The sequence below is a fragment of the Dermatophagoides farinae genome, chromosome 9, assembly GCF_024713945.1.
Source record: "Dermatophagoides farinae isolate YC_2012a chromosome 9, ASM2471394v1, whole genome shotgun sequence".
NCBI classification, from domain to species: Eukaryota; Metazoa; Arthropoda; class Arachnida; order Sarcoptiformes; family Pyroglyphidae; genus Dermatophagoides; species Dermatophagoides farinae.
In genome coordinates this window covers 1229044-1246381 of record NC_134685.1, presented here as the reverse complement: position 1 = coordinate 1246381, position 17338 = coordinate 1229044, and the positions used below count along the sequence as shown (strand labels likewise).

The following is a 17338-nucleotide window of genomic DNA, read 5'->3' as shown; positions in this document are numbered from 1 at the left end:
ACGAAAATTTATAGAGTACACGCATTTACAAAATAAAAAAAACGACGGATGGGTAAAAGGGAGAAATGGAAAGGAACAAAAAAAAAATTACGAGTCAGGATTCAATTGAACGGGGGGGGGGCACTTGGATATTCCATTGGATTGAATTCGATTGTTGATTGTGTGCGTGTGTGCGTGTATTTTTTTTTTACATTGCATCCATTCTGTATATGCATACATCATATTCATTCAAAATAAGTAAAAAAAAAAAAAATTGCCGGTCTGCTATATATGAAAAAAAATTGCACATTGGTTGCACCATTTCCCAACCACCCCCCGTCATTCATACTAAATTATTTGTTCATTGGAAAAATAAAACTTATTTGCAACCAAAATGCAAACAACATCATCATCATCATTGACATCGACAATAAGAATAAAAAAAAAAAAGAAAAACAGCAGGAAAAAGCAACAATAACAACGACAACAACAACAACAACAGCAGCATAAAATAAATTGAAATGGCGTCGGCGTTATTTGTGTGTATGTGTGTTTTATATGAATTTGGATTGTTGTTGTTGTTGTTGTTGTAGTTGGACTCCGGATAAATGACGCCGTAGAGGAGGAGGAAGAAGAAGAAGAAGAAGAAGAGAACGTTAAAAAACAAAATATAGTTAAGCTCACGTGGAGAGTAATTGTTGTTTTTGTTTTGTTTTTGTTTTGTTTGTTTGCTTGTTGATAGATTAAAAGTGGAGAAAAAAACATTTTTGACAATTATAATAATAATGATGATGATGATGATGACAAAAAAAAAAATTGTTTTAAATGTCAAATTTTGAATATTCCATTGAATCTATACTACCACATTCATTCACTTCCTTTCTGCGGTGGTGGTGGTGGTGGTGGCGGTGGTGGTGGTGGTGGTCGATGATGATGATGATGATGAGAAAATAATAAATATGTATGTTATTATCATTAAATAAATAAAAACAGACACACACACACATACACATAAAAAAAAGGGGAAACCAGAAAAAAAAATGTAAAAATGTTGCAAACAACTTTATCATTTATACATACACATATACACAATGAAAAATATCATCAATGGAGATATTATATATATTTATTAAATTGACTACGGTGACGGTGAAAATGATGACAAAATAACAAATTTGATCCTCAGATCAAAAAAGGAAAAAAAAAACCAGAAAAACTGCGAGAGAGAGAGAGAGTTGAACAAAAATCGAATTGATGATTGGATACATCGATGACAACAACAACAGCAATCAATCAATCAATCAATGAAGTAGAAATGTAATAGAAAAAAAAAATTGTATAAAAACATATTCATATTTTATCATTAAACAATCGATTGAATCAATCAGCCAAAAAACATCAAAAATCGATGATGATGATGATGATGATGATGGATGGAATATAATATGGGTTATAATAATCAACAAATCACATTCAAGCTGAATAGACATACACTTTTTTTTACTGGTTCTGTTTTTTTTTCTGGATTTTTTTTTGCACATTGAATCAACAATATTTGCTACATACACCAGAAAAAAACAGACAAACAAACAAACAAAATTTTGCGCTTTATTCAGTGTTGAGAGAAAAACATTTCCAATTGCAAAAAAAAATTCCCAAAAAAAAGAGAATGAAAAAAGTGGTGAATTTGAAAAAATTTTTTGTTTGTTACCAGGCAGATGATAGAAATTTTTTTTTTTTTTTTTTTGATCTTAAATGTAAACATTCAAGGAAGGATGTGTGTGTGTATGTGTGTGTGATTCGATTTCGATAATCGAAATCGTTCATCACTTGTATCGATGAAAAAAAAAATTCGAATGAGTGAAAAAATTCCTGAGAATTCTCTTTCTCGGGTAATTTTTTTTTTGCTCCATTATCATTGAAAAATGTTTGTTTCATTTTCATTTAACCCGATCTACCGGTTATTACAACGCCCCAAATTACGTCATTCATCAAATTATTATATTATAATGAAAAATTGTTATTTCAACAAAAATGAGCAATATCATCATCATCTTTGTACAAATAAATAAATAACCGATTCAAATTGATCGTTTTTTTGTTTGTTTGTTTGTTTGTTTGTTTGTTATCCGAATTCAATTCATAATGATTGGGTAATATAACCAACTATAGGTTTCTCAAGGTTGAATTTGAAACAACAACAAAAAAAAAAACAGAATGCGGATATACTACATTATTCCCGGAACATGTATAAAGATTTCAAATACATCAGAAATCTCTTTCCACCACAAACACAGTCACAGTTTCAAGATTTTTTTTTTCTATCGAGGGTAATTTTGTTTTTATTTTTCATTGATTTTGATTGATAAATACGTATTGAAAGCCATCGATGAAATCTATCACTGTGTACAGCCTAACGACGACGACGACAACGACAACGACTACAAAATGAAAGGTAAGATGAGGCGAATAATTGCCTTGTTTGTTTGATTATATTACATTTCATATTGACAGAATTAAAAACCATAATAAGTTGAATAGCCTTGACATTGAATCAACGATGATGATGGGCGACTAAATTTAAAATTACAGTTGTTGTTGGAAAAAAAAATGAAACGGGAGATAGATAGTGCACACGATAACAATGAAAAGATGATGTTTGTGATGATGATGATGATGATGGTGAAGAAGAAAGAAAAAAATTCTCCATAAAAATCCTTGAAATTGTTTTTCGGGTTTTTTTTTGTTCTCTCTTCACTATTTTCAACTCTATCAATCGCTAACAGTAACATTGTCGTCGTAACATTTGTCGAAATTATCCATTATCATGATTATGTTGTTTATGTTGTGAGAATCGATTGAATTTTTTTTTTCATTCATTTTTATTACCATTGTAATGATTGGTGATGTGCGATTAATAATCATCATCATTATCATCATGATGTTGATGGCAAACAGAAGAACAAAACAAAAACAAGACAAATCGAATAAAAAATCTCGACCATTTTACTGCCATCTATGAACAAAACGATGATTTACCGTGAATCATAACAGTCTAAATCAGTTTTTTTCATTTCATCATCATTGTCGTTAATTTTTTTTTTTGAATTTTTTCTTATTTTTTCTTTTTATATTTATCATATCTTTTCATCTACAGTAAAACAAAAATGGCACCAAGTGGTATAAAAATTTCTAAACGTAATGATAAAAAGAAAAAATCAACGAAAAAATCGCCAAAGCTCAAAGTGTTGGAACAACGTATGACAAGATCGAAATTGAAAGAAATTCAAAATGAACAACAAAAACAACAACAGTCACAACAACAACAATCAGAAATAGAAATTTCTGAACCAAAAGAATCGATTCCCAGGAATCAAGTATTATTGACATCATTACCGAAATTTGTATTCAATATACCTGGATCACAAACCATATGGAATGATATTATTGGCTTTGATATTGATGATGAAATTAAGAAAAAATTTCATCATTTATTAAAAGATTTAGATGCAATGCAAAAATCCATATTGGCCAAATGCATTGTCGATCATGGTATTGAATCGGTAATGGCAAATTCTGACATCATGTTTATCGATGATGATGATGATGATAAACAAATTAATATGCAAAACATGCCTATACTACAACCAAGATGTTTTATCAATATTGCAACACAAACAACCGATTGATTGATTGATTGATTCTTTGAAGAATTTTTTTTTTATTTCTAATTTGTTTTTAATATTTATATTTACATTAAAAATGTTTATTTGTTAATACAGAAAAAAATTCAAATAAAAATGATTGGCTCTCTTTCCTTTTTTTTTAAACAGCCGTACCACGTTCAAGATTCTGTTTAATTTCAGCTGTATATTTACCATAGAAACGTTCAATTTTCTTATTAAATTTCATATTTCTTTCATTGATATAATCAATATCATTATCATCATCGAATGTACGACGTCTTGAGAATTTTGATTGTCGTTCATAATCTTTATTCATATCGTTCAATAAACGATCAATGGCTTCTTTGGAATCTTTATGTACACCGAATACATATGAATTTTTATCAGCATAAAATTGTTCATCAGGTATTGTTTGTTTCAATTGATGATATTCATCCATATCAGGTTTTATCTGTTTAATCATTCGTTCATATTTTCTAGCGGCTGCATCTTCAAAACTTGTAAATCCTTTATCGGGATTCTTTTTCGACGAACGACGTCGTTCCCATTGTTCAGCATGATCGGCTTGTATGTCGCGTAATTTTTCCATATCATAATCTAAATTTTGTTGTTCAGCCTGTTCACGTTCTTCATTTTCTTCTAATTTACGTTTAGCCCATTCTTGTTTTCTTGTCCAATTCGATGGCATTTGTTGTCGTTTATTTTCTTCAATCACTTCTTTATGATTAAGTTTACATGCTTCATTCTGGTGGTTGTTAAAGAGAAAATAAATTTTTTTTTTAAATCAAAATATCCACAATGTAATAATAATAAAAAAAAACCATACCCGTTTCATATGTAGTTCTCGTAATTTACGCAATCGTTCATTCTTTTTATTTCGATCAATTTTATCATTTGATAATTTTTGACCATTTTTGCCATTATTTGACAATGCAACAACAGGATCCATTTTGGTTTATCTTGTGTGATTGGTGTGTGTGTGAATAAAAAAAAATTGAATTCAAGAAAAAAGTCAAAACAAAGCAAAAAAGTGAAATCCAAATCACAAATGAGCACTCGAAATGAAAACAAGTGATGAACGAAATGATCGATTGTGTTTCGATAGTTTTGTGCTATAATGATTCCAATTTGATTATAATAATCAGAGAAATTTTGGTATGGAATAATGATCAGAGAAATTCTTAAATCCACGTTTTACCGTATAACTTTTTGTTTTTTTTTTTTGCTTCATTAAAATACATATTCCACTTATCGATATTCATCTTTTTTTTTGTTTTTTTTTCTTATCACATGACACGCGAAAAACTTTTACAAAATGAATCCACTAATCAGACCACTGTGGCTTTTTTTCCCATATATAAAGATAAAAAGTTTTCTCTTCTTCGTTACACAGATCATTATCATCATCATCAAAGAACATCATGTGTGCGCTTGATAATTGATTATCTTTTCCATCACTCTCTCTCTTTCACCCTTTTGGGAGAGAAAAAATCAAAAAAAAAGTAGAAAAGAATCAAGAAACTTGAACATTTACAAGACGGAATGACACAATAATAAAAGAAAAAAAAACTTTGCAAATGATTAATGATGATAAACAAACAAATGAACCAAAAAAAAAAAAAAACCAACAAATCCATATATATGCAAGCGAATGGGGATCTCTTGGTATTTTTCTTGTCACCAAATTATTACACATTCACATGTTTGTGATTATGAACCTATGAAGAAGAAGAAAAAAAAACTTGACAAACTTTGAATACCGAAAAAAAGTTTTCTTTGAGCTTATCAGTATCTTATCAAAAAAAATGTGGTCTGATAATTATGATCATCAACAACCAGGATGTTTCAAAAAAAGTTTCATTTAATTTCATGTTTTTTTGAGGTTTTTTTCAATTAAATAATTGGTTTATATATCAGAAGTAGACAAATTTTTTTTTAAACGTGGAGCCATTCATTAATTCTGGATAATTAAAGTTTCATTTTTTTTTTGTTTTTGTTTTTGAATTTCGTAAAGTTTACCATATATATGGTAAAATTATTGCTGTACAAATGTTATTGCCGATGATTTCATTGATGATGATGATGATGATGGTATATCGATATTATTATTACGATCATTATTCATTAACGAAAAATTGGTTCGTTTTCGAATCTCCAATTGATCAATATTCGATGACAATGTTGCCGTCGTCGTCATCGTCGTCGGTGATGATAATTTTGTTTGATGACCATCCATTTTATTCATCATCATCATCATCATCATACGTTGTCGTTCATTTTTTGCCATATATGATTGACGATAAAAACGATAAAATAGATAGAAAAATATGATCGGCTGTGGTACGGCAATAAAACGCCAGAATTTTATTGGATAACCTTGTTGATATTTAAAAAATGGTATCAAATAAATACCATATATAACGAATTGTGCTAATTGTAATTGTGTTATATAACGTTTCCACCAAAGATATGGCTGTATTTTTGGACCAAACGATGACAATGCATAATAACTATACATAATACAATGTATTGCTGTGTTGAACAATGGAAATATTCCTAAACACGATGCAGTTGGTGCAATACAGAATGCACACCAACCTAATAATGGTACAATGGAATGATGATAAAGATGTAGACCTATATAAGAAATGATAAAAAAAAGAGAAATAATTACAGAATGAGAATTAAATAAATCACAAAATCACACAGGAATGTTTTTTTGGTTTGTTCCATTCATATATGACATTTCCATAATCAACAAACACCGAATGTTTTTGTTTTTTCCTTTTTGATTTGATTGGATTTTTTTTTTTTTTTTTTTTTTTTTGGTAATTTCGTCCATAATTGTCACCAATTTTCTTTTGTTTTTGTTTTTCGCTGCTCGAATTGAATGTATAATTAAATAATTTGTACAGTTTGGTTCAAAAGAAAAGTAATTTGTACTTGTAAAATGAGAAAAAAAAACGAGGACGATGGCGACGACTAGAGAAAAACTTTCAAGTCAATTTCACATGTGTGTGTGGTGTAATGAAGCTGTGTATACACAACAAGTACAACAACAACGAAAAAAAAAAATACCCAAAATCGGTTATTATCATTGTTTTTTTTTTTTGGGATGGTAAAAACAGCAAAAAAAAAATGGGCCTCATAACATGTGTTGTACATATCGTCATCATTGATTACAACAAGCCGGCAGTTTATAAAAAAAGGCCCCGAAGGAAGAACCAAAAAAAAAGAAGAAGAGAAGAGAAGAAAAGTTGGTTGGGATATGCAAATGACACACACACACACATGTCAACATCAATTTTTTTTGCTGCTAATTCCGGAAAAACAAAAGTTTTCTCAATTCAGAATGATGATGATGATGATGATGATGGACTTGTAATTACTCTCATTTTCGCAAAACAAAAAACTCTTTCATTTCAAAAAAAAATCATCAACTGGAGCATTGTAGAGAAATTATCATCATCATCATCATCATCATCATCAGAATAACGAAAGAAAAAAATCATACCGAACCAATCGATATATCGATGTAGAAAACTCAAACCGTGCACACACACACACACACACACACATCAATGATTCGAAAACATATTGCCAAGATCATGTCAAGCAAAAACAAAATGCCTGTGTGTGTGTATTTACCATGTTAAAGATATATATACCTGATGATTATTATTAACAAAATTATTATATGCATGTATAACATAATGATGATGAAAATGAGTGATACGACAATTATTTAAACACTAAGCAAACATACAAAAAAAAAATGCACATGTGACAACAACAACAACAACAACAAAAAAACGAACAAATTATGATGATGATGATGATGACAAATGAGCCATTTATTTAGTTCATCATAATTATATCCATCTGAACTTTGACACACACACATGTTGTCGATGTCAATCATTGATTTGATTCGAAAAAAAAAAATTTTTCTGATTTCATTCGAATTTTTATTACGTCGTTTATGAACACTGCTCACACACACACACACACACACACAATGTTTTGATACATTGAAAGAATATTATGATGATGATGATGTCGTATATATTTTTATTTTTTATTATTATTATCATGGCTGCTTTTTTTTCCAAATTTTCATTAAATATAATCCACATCACATAAAATGATGATAATGAAAGTGTGAATATTCTCTCATTATAATAATCATCATCATCGGATTCTTTATTCTCAGTGTATACGGTGTGTGTGTGTGTTTTTTTTTATTATTATTCCGTATATCTTTTATTGTTATTTTTTCTATCAAATTTATTTTATATAGATGCTTTAATCCACATATCTATAAATTCCATGACGGTGGAAAACAATTCTGGTTCTTTTGTTCAAGTTTGAATCATGTATACATGAATTGGAAATTTTTTTTTGTTGAAAATTTTCCGGAATGAAAATGAAAATGAAAAAATCGAATACGGCATGCACACAGCAGACATTTTACAATAATGAAATTGTTTTTTTTTGTTTTCAATATATCATCAAAATCATTGAAATCGAATCAATCATTTTGGAACAACATTTGCTGCTCTACTCACTCAATACACATTTGATGAATCTTCGATATATATGATATGAAGATATAAAGTTTTTAATTTAATTAATTTTTTTGTTCTCTTTTGTTGATGGATTTCTTTCTTTTTTTTGTTTGCGATTTTATCGTTGTGAATTGTTTTCTATTTTTTTTTTGTCGTCGTCAAGATTCTAGTTATATCACCGAGGGAATTGTCATTCGATTCTATTTTTTCTATCAAATAGATCAAGGTGATATTTATATATGTAGAAAGTTTCAGTATTCGTTAACCCTCGTGAATTTTTCAATCTTGCCTCTTATATGTTCGTGTGTGTGTGTGTGCATCAATAAAGTTTTCAAATTGGGTCTATTTCTGTTTCCTGCTCTTTCGCCGATGATGGGTGATGTGGTGGTTGAATCACAGTCATTAACGGTGGCCCCAAAAAAAATTGAATGAATGATTTTCTTACTTTACTTATGGATATAATAAAATGATGTTTTAAGTTTGGTTCAATTTTTTTTCGGTGTGTGTGTGTGTGTTGTGTGTGTTTCCAACCATTCACATTCAAAAAAAAGTTTTACATTTGAAAACTTTTCTCTCTCTCTCTCTCTCTCTCTCTCTCTCTCTCTCTCTCTCTCTCTCTCTCTCTCTCTCTCTCTCTCTCTCTCTCTCTCTCTCTCTCTCTCTCTCTCTCTCTCTCTCTCTCTCTCTCTCTCTCTCTCTCTCTCTCTCTCTTTACGGTTACACACTCGTTTGTTGTCATTCATATATATTTTTGTTGTGTTCTGATCCATGTTTGGAGATTCTTTTGATGATGATGATTGCATATCACAAACGAACACTATAGGCGACATATTGAATGGAGAGAAAATTATGCAACCCGAGAAAAAAAATTTTCATCCCCCTCACAAAACCCGGGAAAAAAAATTCAATTTTTTTTTTAAATGTGGCTGCTGCTGCTGCTGCCGCTGTATTCTATAGCAAATGACAACCAAAGAATCTAAATGATGGGATCCATTCATATATATTATATGTGAGCAATGACTGATGTCATTTTTTTTCTTTGAAATGATTCACTTAGATTTTTGATTCAGCGTTTCATCATCATCATCATCATCTGGGCCTTTTTTTTGTTTTGTTTTGTTTTGTTGGATCTTATTAAATTAATATAATTTGACATCTGTTAATCGAGAATGTGCTCTCTCTCTCTCTCTCTCTTTACCATCATCATCATCATCATGTGTTTGTCTTTCATTTTCAATTTGTTTGATTTGTTCACCAAATACACACACACACACACACACACACACAACACACCCATTTCAATAATTTCGACAGTCAACCACACACACACGCAGAGAGACAGTGATATAAATCAAGTTTAATATAATAAGAAAAAAAAATTCATCTGGATGATATCAAATGATAAAATTTTTTTTTTTTATTTCATTCTATCACTTGACAGAAATTGAAAATATGAAAATCATTCATCCAATAAGAAGAAATAAATTCTATCACATCATCATGATGATGATTGACATTGAACACACACACACACACATTATTTTATATTTTATTATTACTAAACCATAACGTCATTTATGTATGGCCACATGATCATCATTATTTCGAATGGTAATGGTAAACCAACCCAATAATATAATTCTTTTATTCATTGTGAATTTCATTGTCTCAAAAAAAAATTCATCATTATTATCATCAGGTATGCGTGGTGGTAGTTTTTTTTTCGTTTTTTTCTGGTTTTATCATTATCATTTATTATTCTGTAATAATAATCATCATCATAATAATAAATTCTGTAATTCAGATCCTTGATGATATGATTCCACCACTGTTTATTTTATTCTGTTTTTTTTCTCTCTTTCTCTCTGTGTGTGTGTGTATTAATTATTTAAATGGAATTTTCATCATCATCATCATCATAATGATACACAGGTTTTTTTGTTGTTGTTTTTTCCACTACACTATTCTGGAGTGGAGTGGTATGTATGATACACACACAAAAACAAAGAGAAAATCAAAGGATCGGACTACTGAAATATATACTGAAACCAGAATCGATTTCTTATTATTATTGCCCGTTTTTATTATCATTTTCTTATTACAGATTTACAGATTCTACAATTTTCTCTCCACTTTTATTTGTTGTTTTTTTGGTTTGTTTCATTTGTGTGTTTTGTTGTTGTTGTTGTTTTGTTTTTAATGAATACAACAACAACAACAACAATGAATGAATGAATGAATGGCCACACTGATTATAGTCAAAATAACAATAATATAAAAAAAAATTATAATGAAAAACCAGAATCGTTCAAGCTAAAATGACAATTGATAACAACAACAACAACAACAACAATGAGAATCGTGAAAAAAATTTTTAATTCATACTTGCAATTCTTTTCACCATGTGTTTGTTTGTTTTTGTTTCTAATTCATTCTGATTCTCTACAGATTACATGTATATACATAGATCTCATTGGGGGAATTTTTAATTTCTTATTATATTCTGCAACCACCTTTCTTTCATTATTTGTTCCATTCATAAATTCAGTTTCATCACCATTTCATACAAATTATAGTTTTGAAATTTGAATTTTTAAATTTAAACGAAAAAACAAAAAACGAAAATTTCCAGATCTATGCATTTTTGATCGTCAAAAATTATGTTTGAAACATGTGTGTGTGTGTGTGTGTGTGTGCATCTGTGCGTTTTGGAACTGGAATGGAAAACTTTGGAATTTTGATTGGAAACAGATTTTTTTTCCGTTTGTTTCAAAAAATGAAAAAAAAATTTGAAATGAAAACTTACCGCTAATTTGATTATTTTTTTTACGTAAAACAAAAAAAATTGTATCAAATAAATCAAGCAATTTAGTCCATAGATAAAAATGTGTCAATGAAATTTGTTCAACATCAACATCGGTAATGACTGTGTGGTCAGGAAATTTAAAATCAAATAACCGGCGACCATAATCAAGATAATATAATGATTGTATGAAAAAATATAAATTCAATATGATGGTCATTATATTATAGATGAACATTATTTTTCTTAATACAAATGGTTTACGATTCATCATTAAAATTGGTCCCAATGATAGACAGAAATAAAGATAACCAACAATAATGATTGTAATACGTGTTGGACCATTCATACTGATCCAATAATTCATTGAATATGGATGGCCATTCTGTTGCCAATAATCATACCAATAATAGGTTATATTGATCATCATTTTCTTCTTTTCTTCTTTCTTCCTTTTTGTTTGTAGAGAAATTTTCCAGAAAAAATTTTCAACTTTACGGCAATTTTCTCTTGTAGATTCACATGTACACACAAACAGATAAAAATAGTCAAACTGATGATGATGATGAATAATTTTCAAGTTGATTTAAAAAATTTTTTTTTTCATTAATTTTTCATTGATTGATTGATTGATTGATTGATCGGATGTGTTGAATTTGACTTTCACTTGGAACTAAACCGTTATTTGAACATTCAAAATATTGGCAAATATTGTTCACACACACACAGAAATGAGATGGATAAACATTCATTAAAAAAATATGAAATTTTTTTGCGAAATTTTTAGTATGTTGTCTATATTGATTTCATCGACAGTTTTTCTTTTTTTGTTTGTGTGTGTGTGTGTGACATTTATAAAACTTATTGATTATGATGATGATGATTATTATTATTGGTGGCTGTCTGTCTCTCTCTCTCTCTGTGTCTCTTTTTCTGATTTTTTCTTCTCCATTACATTACTATTTAAATTTCTTTCTCTCTCTCTCTTTTTTTTCCACAATAAAAATAGACAGACAGATAGATTTGTTTGTTTGTTTGGTGATCAATATATCAATATATATGTAATAATCATGATTATTGGCTCTTCAAATATTTTTGTGGGTGTGTGTGTGTGTGTGTGTGTGTGGACGAATGTCAAATTTTTCGTTTTTTTTTTTTGACAAACAAACAATTTTCTTTCCCCAATTTCATGTTGTGGGCATTAGTTTTTTTTTGTTGTTTTTTTGTCTTGCCTGTTGCATGTTTTAATTGTTTTTTGTTTTTGTTGTTGATTTTTTTTTTTTTTTTTTTGGTTCAATACTCTGAATACAATTTTTTTGTCAGTTTTTTTTCCTTATCATGATTATTCAGAAAAAAACAAGACAAGACATGATACATTCAGGTGCATTTTATCACAGAAAAAAAGAAATAAAAAAGAAAACACCAGGAAAAACAATTTTCTGTCATATATTCTGACCATTTTCCAATGATAATCGTGTTTGTAAATTAAATTTTTTCATCATCATCATCATCCGCCGAACCAAATTGAACCATTCATTCATTCCATTCATTCCATTCAGTCATTCGATTGCCAAATGATCACACAAATTTTTTTTTCCATTATCGAAATCGGCCCCGGAGGATAATAATTTGGAAACTGAAAAAAATTTTTGCACTCAAAAATTCAGGATTTCTTGCCACCGTTGTTGACGATTATTTTTTTTCCTGTTCCTCTATATTTATATATACTTGTCGAAACATAATTACAATGATGATGATGATAATTCAAGGATTTTTAAAGTTTGACGACGATGATGATGGTGGTGGTAATTAGTGGAAAACCGAGAATTTTTTTGTCATTTCGTTTTGCGAAATTTTTTTTATTTTGTTAAATCCAAAAAAAACAGCGATTTTTTTTTTGGAAAATTTTTCCAACTAATTGAGCTCATTATTTATCTGGTCGGTTTTTTTTTTGAGCAGTAGTAGCGGTAGTTGTGGTGGTAGTAGTGGTGGTTCCGCTCGTGTTATTATTCATAGATTATCGGATGTGTAAATCTCGTAATGATAATGTTGATGACGATGAAAATTCTGTGAATTCTTGTTGTTGGAATAATTTTTTTTTTGTTGAATGTTATTTGATGTCATTCGTTTCGAATTTTTTGCATTTTGAAAATGCAAAATTTCAGAATCTAAAATACTCATGTGTGTGTGTGTGTGCACGTTTTTTTTTGAGTGAAAATGAATACATGACCAGAATTTGAAATGAAACATAACTTGCTCATAAATAACGTGTACACGAATCGTGTAGTCGTCATCGTTTGATCGAGCAATCTCTCCTGTTCATTCATTCATTCATTCATTCATTCATCTTTAGCATCATTTCCGGACATTGAATGAATGAAAATTTTCAAGATAAAAATCCAAAATGACTTTACACCACCACCATCATGATGATTTTTCGCTTTTTTAATCAGATTATTAGTATGAACAAACAAACAAAAAAAAAACGAATGGTTGGATGTGCAACAAAAAAAAAAATAAACAAACCCAAAAAAAATCAGAATCAGAATTATCAGCGGACATTACACTCACAATGACAAAAAAAAAACATAACCGATTCTGGAGCTGTTTATTGATTGTTTTTTTTTCATTCTGTTATCATCACCATCACCATCGTCATCATCATCATCATTAGTCAATGATCGATGATTAAATTGGACGATCATTGACATTTTTTTTTTACTGATTGCTATTAACCAATTGACATCCGTTTATTGAATTGGACGATTTTCAAAAAAAAAAAATTCAATTCGATCGTGTTTCATCAATCGATCAATTGTGTGTGTGTGTGTGAATCTAACACATCGATCCACACACACACACAATTAATCAATTAATATGGTTCTTGTCGATAATTTGCCGTAGTAGTAGCATTAGTAGTAGTAGTAGCAGTGGTAGTGATAAAGAATTTTCTAGCAACACAGAATTTCTATTTACGTGGATATATATTTTTTATTTAAATCGATCGATCAATCGATATAATCTCATTATAATCATTCAAATGCATCATCATCATCATCATCATCGTCATCATCTTCATCGCCATTCGTTCAATATAGTCCACCATATATGATTTTTAAACTACACGGTATCCGGTATTCTGCGTGAATTCTGGAGAAAACCAAAAACCAAAAAAAAAAAAAAAAAAAAAAAAAAAAACCTCACTTGTCTATGTATGAATTCTCATCTAGAAGATTTCCAATGTCATGCTTTATTCATGTGTTTGTATATCTAGTTTCTAATCTAACTAGAATCTAGATTCTAGAATCTAGAATTTTACATTTACTGTAACACTCACATGTCAAGACATATAACTTATTTTTCACTATAATTAAATTACCTCTCTCTCTCTCTAACTCAGTTTGCATCAGCTAATTTTAGATTAAAACTTTCTTCGAAATATAAAAAGAATTGAAATGGCGAAAAAAAAATATACACATCATTATTATTCCACGTTATAACAAACTAACAAACTAACTAGGTAACTACTACTACTACTACTACAACTACTCATAATTATTCCAGGTAAATTTCATTAATTTTAATGAAATATACAACAAGCAGATAATTTCTTATCTTATTTCTGTGCATATGTGTGTATGTGTGTGTGTTTTTTCTAATTATAAACACTGTTCTTGTTGTTGTTGTTGTTGTTGTCAGCATTCATCATCAGAATTTCAGAATTCTTGAATTTATCTACATAAAAATAGTAGATTCTTATAATCAAAAGAAAAATATTTGACATTTGCCCTTGCACATACGTATACACAAATGAAATACAGAATAAATAAAGAATCTATCGAACCGTAGGAATGGATGAGTAAAAATAACAACAACAACAACAAAAAAATTGAATCGATCGATTGATCGATTTTCATTCACTTGAATGAACATGCATTATTTGTTGTCGTTGTCTTTGTTGCCATTATGATCAAAATTATCATTGTGAATCAGGAATCTATCAATGTTGATGATGATGACAATTTTCTTTTCTTTTTTTTCTTTTTTCGTTCAATGAATGATCTATTATCATTATTATTATGAATGAATGAATGAATGGTGTGTTTGCCGTTGTTGTTGTTGTTGAATGACTAAGAATAATAAAAAAAAGAAAAAAAAACTTTTCTTCGTTGTTTGTCTTCATCATCATCATTATTCATTCAAGAATATCGATGATTCTGGGAAAGAAAAAAAAATTTGAAATTTTATTTATTTATAATAATGACTTTTTCCCAAGCAAAATTCTTCTTTTTTTTCTTTTCTCTTTTCTCCAAAGATGATGAAAAATGAAAATTTAACTGAGAATCGAACATTTTTATGATTAGATTTTTTGGAATCTAATTATCATGTCCAGTGGTAGCAGTAGTAATAGCGGTAGTGGTGGTGATGGTGGTGGTATCTGTATGTATTGCTGTATACAATTCACATCGATTTGTTCATTAGATATGTTATATATATCGGGTATATTATAATAAAAACATTTTAAACAGTTGATGATGTATCAATCAATCAATCAGGTAAAAAAAGGTCAAAGTCATTTTATTTCATATCATAAATATTAAAATTATTGCCCGTTTGTGATTAATAATGACGAAAACAAAAACAAAATTCATTCATGCATTCAACACGTACACAAACACACACACACACACGCACACAAAATTTGATTGTTTTCCATCATGTTATAATTGTGTGCGCGTGTGAATATTGAAATCTATTATTATCTCCATCATCACCAATCATTGTAATCATCATCATCATCATCATCATCTGACATTAATTACCATTATTCAATCATCAATCAATCAATCTAAAAACTGATCGGAAAAAATTTATTAATAAATAAAAAAAAAAATAATCATAAATGACATTGAAAAACCATATACACACACACACACACACACACACACAAACACGTCCAATATTTAAATATCATGGTGTGTGTGTGGTTGACCTAGGATCATACACACACACCATGATATCCATCAAGATGTCATCATCATCATCATCAATCATGGACTTTATGATCGATCAAGTGGAAAAAGAAAAACATTTTTATTGCCATATCATCAATATATAGACAAGGCACATAATTTTTTTTTTTCATATATCCAAATAAAATTCGAATGTTCATGATGATCATCATTATGATTTTTATGAATGGCCCATATCATCATCAAATGATAACCATTATCATTAATTTGATTGAAACAATGTTTCAATTTGGTTTTTTTTTCATCATCATCATTATTATTATTATCATTTAATTCGAGTAAAAGTTTTTTTTTCCTTTGCACTTTGAATTTCACTTGTCTGATGAATGTTGTCCATTTTCATTTCATTTCATTTCATTTTTCACTGACCACCACCATCATCATCATTATCACCATCGTCGTCATTATTTTATGTTGTGCCAAAAATATTGACATTTGGAAATTTAATATATCCAGAGGACCAAAAAAAAAAAAAAAAATCCATGGATCAACCAAAAATGAAATGAGATACGTTTCAATGGGGTGGGCCGAACCAGTAAAAAATTTTCCATGTGAAAGAATCTCGATTCTTTTTGTGAAACAAAAAAAAATTTTTTTTTTTTTCGCGCAACAAAAAGCGAAAAAAAAACCAAAATGAAAATAGAATGTGAATACATATGGTTTTTCATCTGAAATTTTCTCTTAAAAAAATGGAAACAAAATTTCTATCGATTCTGGTTCAGAGTGGGTGTGTGTGCTGTTGTTGTTGTTGTCAAAAAAATAGCCAGCCAAATAGGTAATAGAAACATATCACCAAGACAACAACAACAACAACAACAACAAAATTCGGTCAACAACATCAACAAAAAACAAAAAAAAAATTTGAATCAAAATCAACAACAACAACAACAAAAAACTTATTTAGAAAGATTGTAAAAAAAATTGAGAAATTGGGAATATTCTGCTCTAAGGTAAAAAAATGCAACCAATAAATAAATATACGTGGTGATGCAAAAAAAAAGAAAATTTTTTTTTGTTTGTTTGTTTGGATCAAACTTGTTCCACTGAATAAATCACCTTGTTATACGATTCGATTCGATTTTTTTTTTTTTTGATCACTATGGGCAACAAAAACAAACGAATATGGCTAGAATAGAATATTCTTTGATGTGTTTTTTTTTGTCGCTACCATATTTCTATTTTTCTTTCCAATTCTAATCAAAAATAGAAGAATTGTCTGTATTTGAAAAGAATCGTCGCATTCAATCAGACACACGCACAGATACGCAC

General features: G+C 29.1%; 3 protein-coding genes across 3 annotated transcripts; 1 reads left to right on the top strand and 2 right to left on the bottom strand.

The window, feature by feature from the left end:
- Nucleotides 1-3146: 3146 nt before the first annotated feature.
- Nucleotides 3147-3827, top strand: LOC124497470 (uncharacterized). Its single transcript, XM_047061127.2, has one exon. The coding sequence runs from the start codon at nucleotides 3147-3149 to the stop codon at nucleotides 3666-3668; it is 522 nt and encodes a 173-aa protein (XP_046917083.2). The 3' UTR covers nucleotides 3669-3827.
- Nucleotides 3681-4897, bottom strand: LOC124497469 (pre-mRNA-splicing factor syf2). The gene is made up of 2 exons (XM_047061126.2): nucleotides 4492-4897; nucleotides 3681-4410 (listed from the first exon to the last, which is right to left on the bottom strand). Exons 1-2 carry the CDS (start codon nucleotides 4612-4614, stop codon nucleotides 3805-3807), a joined length of 729 nt encoding a protein of 242 aa, XP_046917082.2. The 5' UTR covers nucleotides 4615-4897; the 3' UTR covers nucleotides 3681-3804.
- Nucleotides 4898-4992: 95 nt separating this feature from the next.
- On the bottom strand, nucleotides 4993-11505 carry LOC124497718 (very long chain fatty acid elongase 7). The gene is made up of 2 exons (XM_047061394.2): nucleotides 11040-11505; nucleotides 4993-6302 (listed from the first exon to the last, which is right to left on the bottom strand). The coding sequence occupies exons 1-2, from the start codon at nucleotides 11464-11466 to the stop codon at nucleotides 5701-5703; spliced, it is 1029 nt and encodes a 342-aa protein (XP_046917350.2). The 5' UTR covers nucleotides 11467-11505; the 3' UTR covers nucleotides 4993-5700.
- Nucleotides 11506-17338: the final 5833 nt, after the last annotated feature.

Coding starts and splice junctions, on each gene's coding strand:
- LOC124497470 (XM_047061127.2), top strand. CDS start 3,147: ATGGCACCAAGTGGTATAAAAATTTCTAAACGTAATGATAAAAAGAAA.
- LOC124497469 (XM_047061126.2), bottom strand. CDS start 4,614: ATGGATCCTGTTGTTGCATTGTCAAATAATGGCAAAAATGGTCAAAAA. Junction 4,411..4,491: donor GAGAACTACATATGAAACGG/GTATGGTTTTTT, acceptor AACAACCACCAG/AATGAAGCATGTAAACTTAA.
- LOC124497718 (XM_047061394.2), bottom strand. CDS start 11,466: ATGATGATCAATATAACCTATTATTGGTATGATTATTGGCAACAGAAT. Junction 6,303..11,039: donor AAAAAATAATCAAATTAGCG/GTAAGTTTTCAT, acceptor TTTCTTATATAG/GTCTACATCTTTATCATCAT.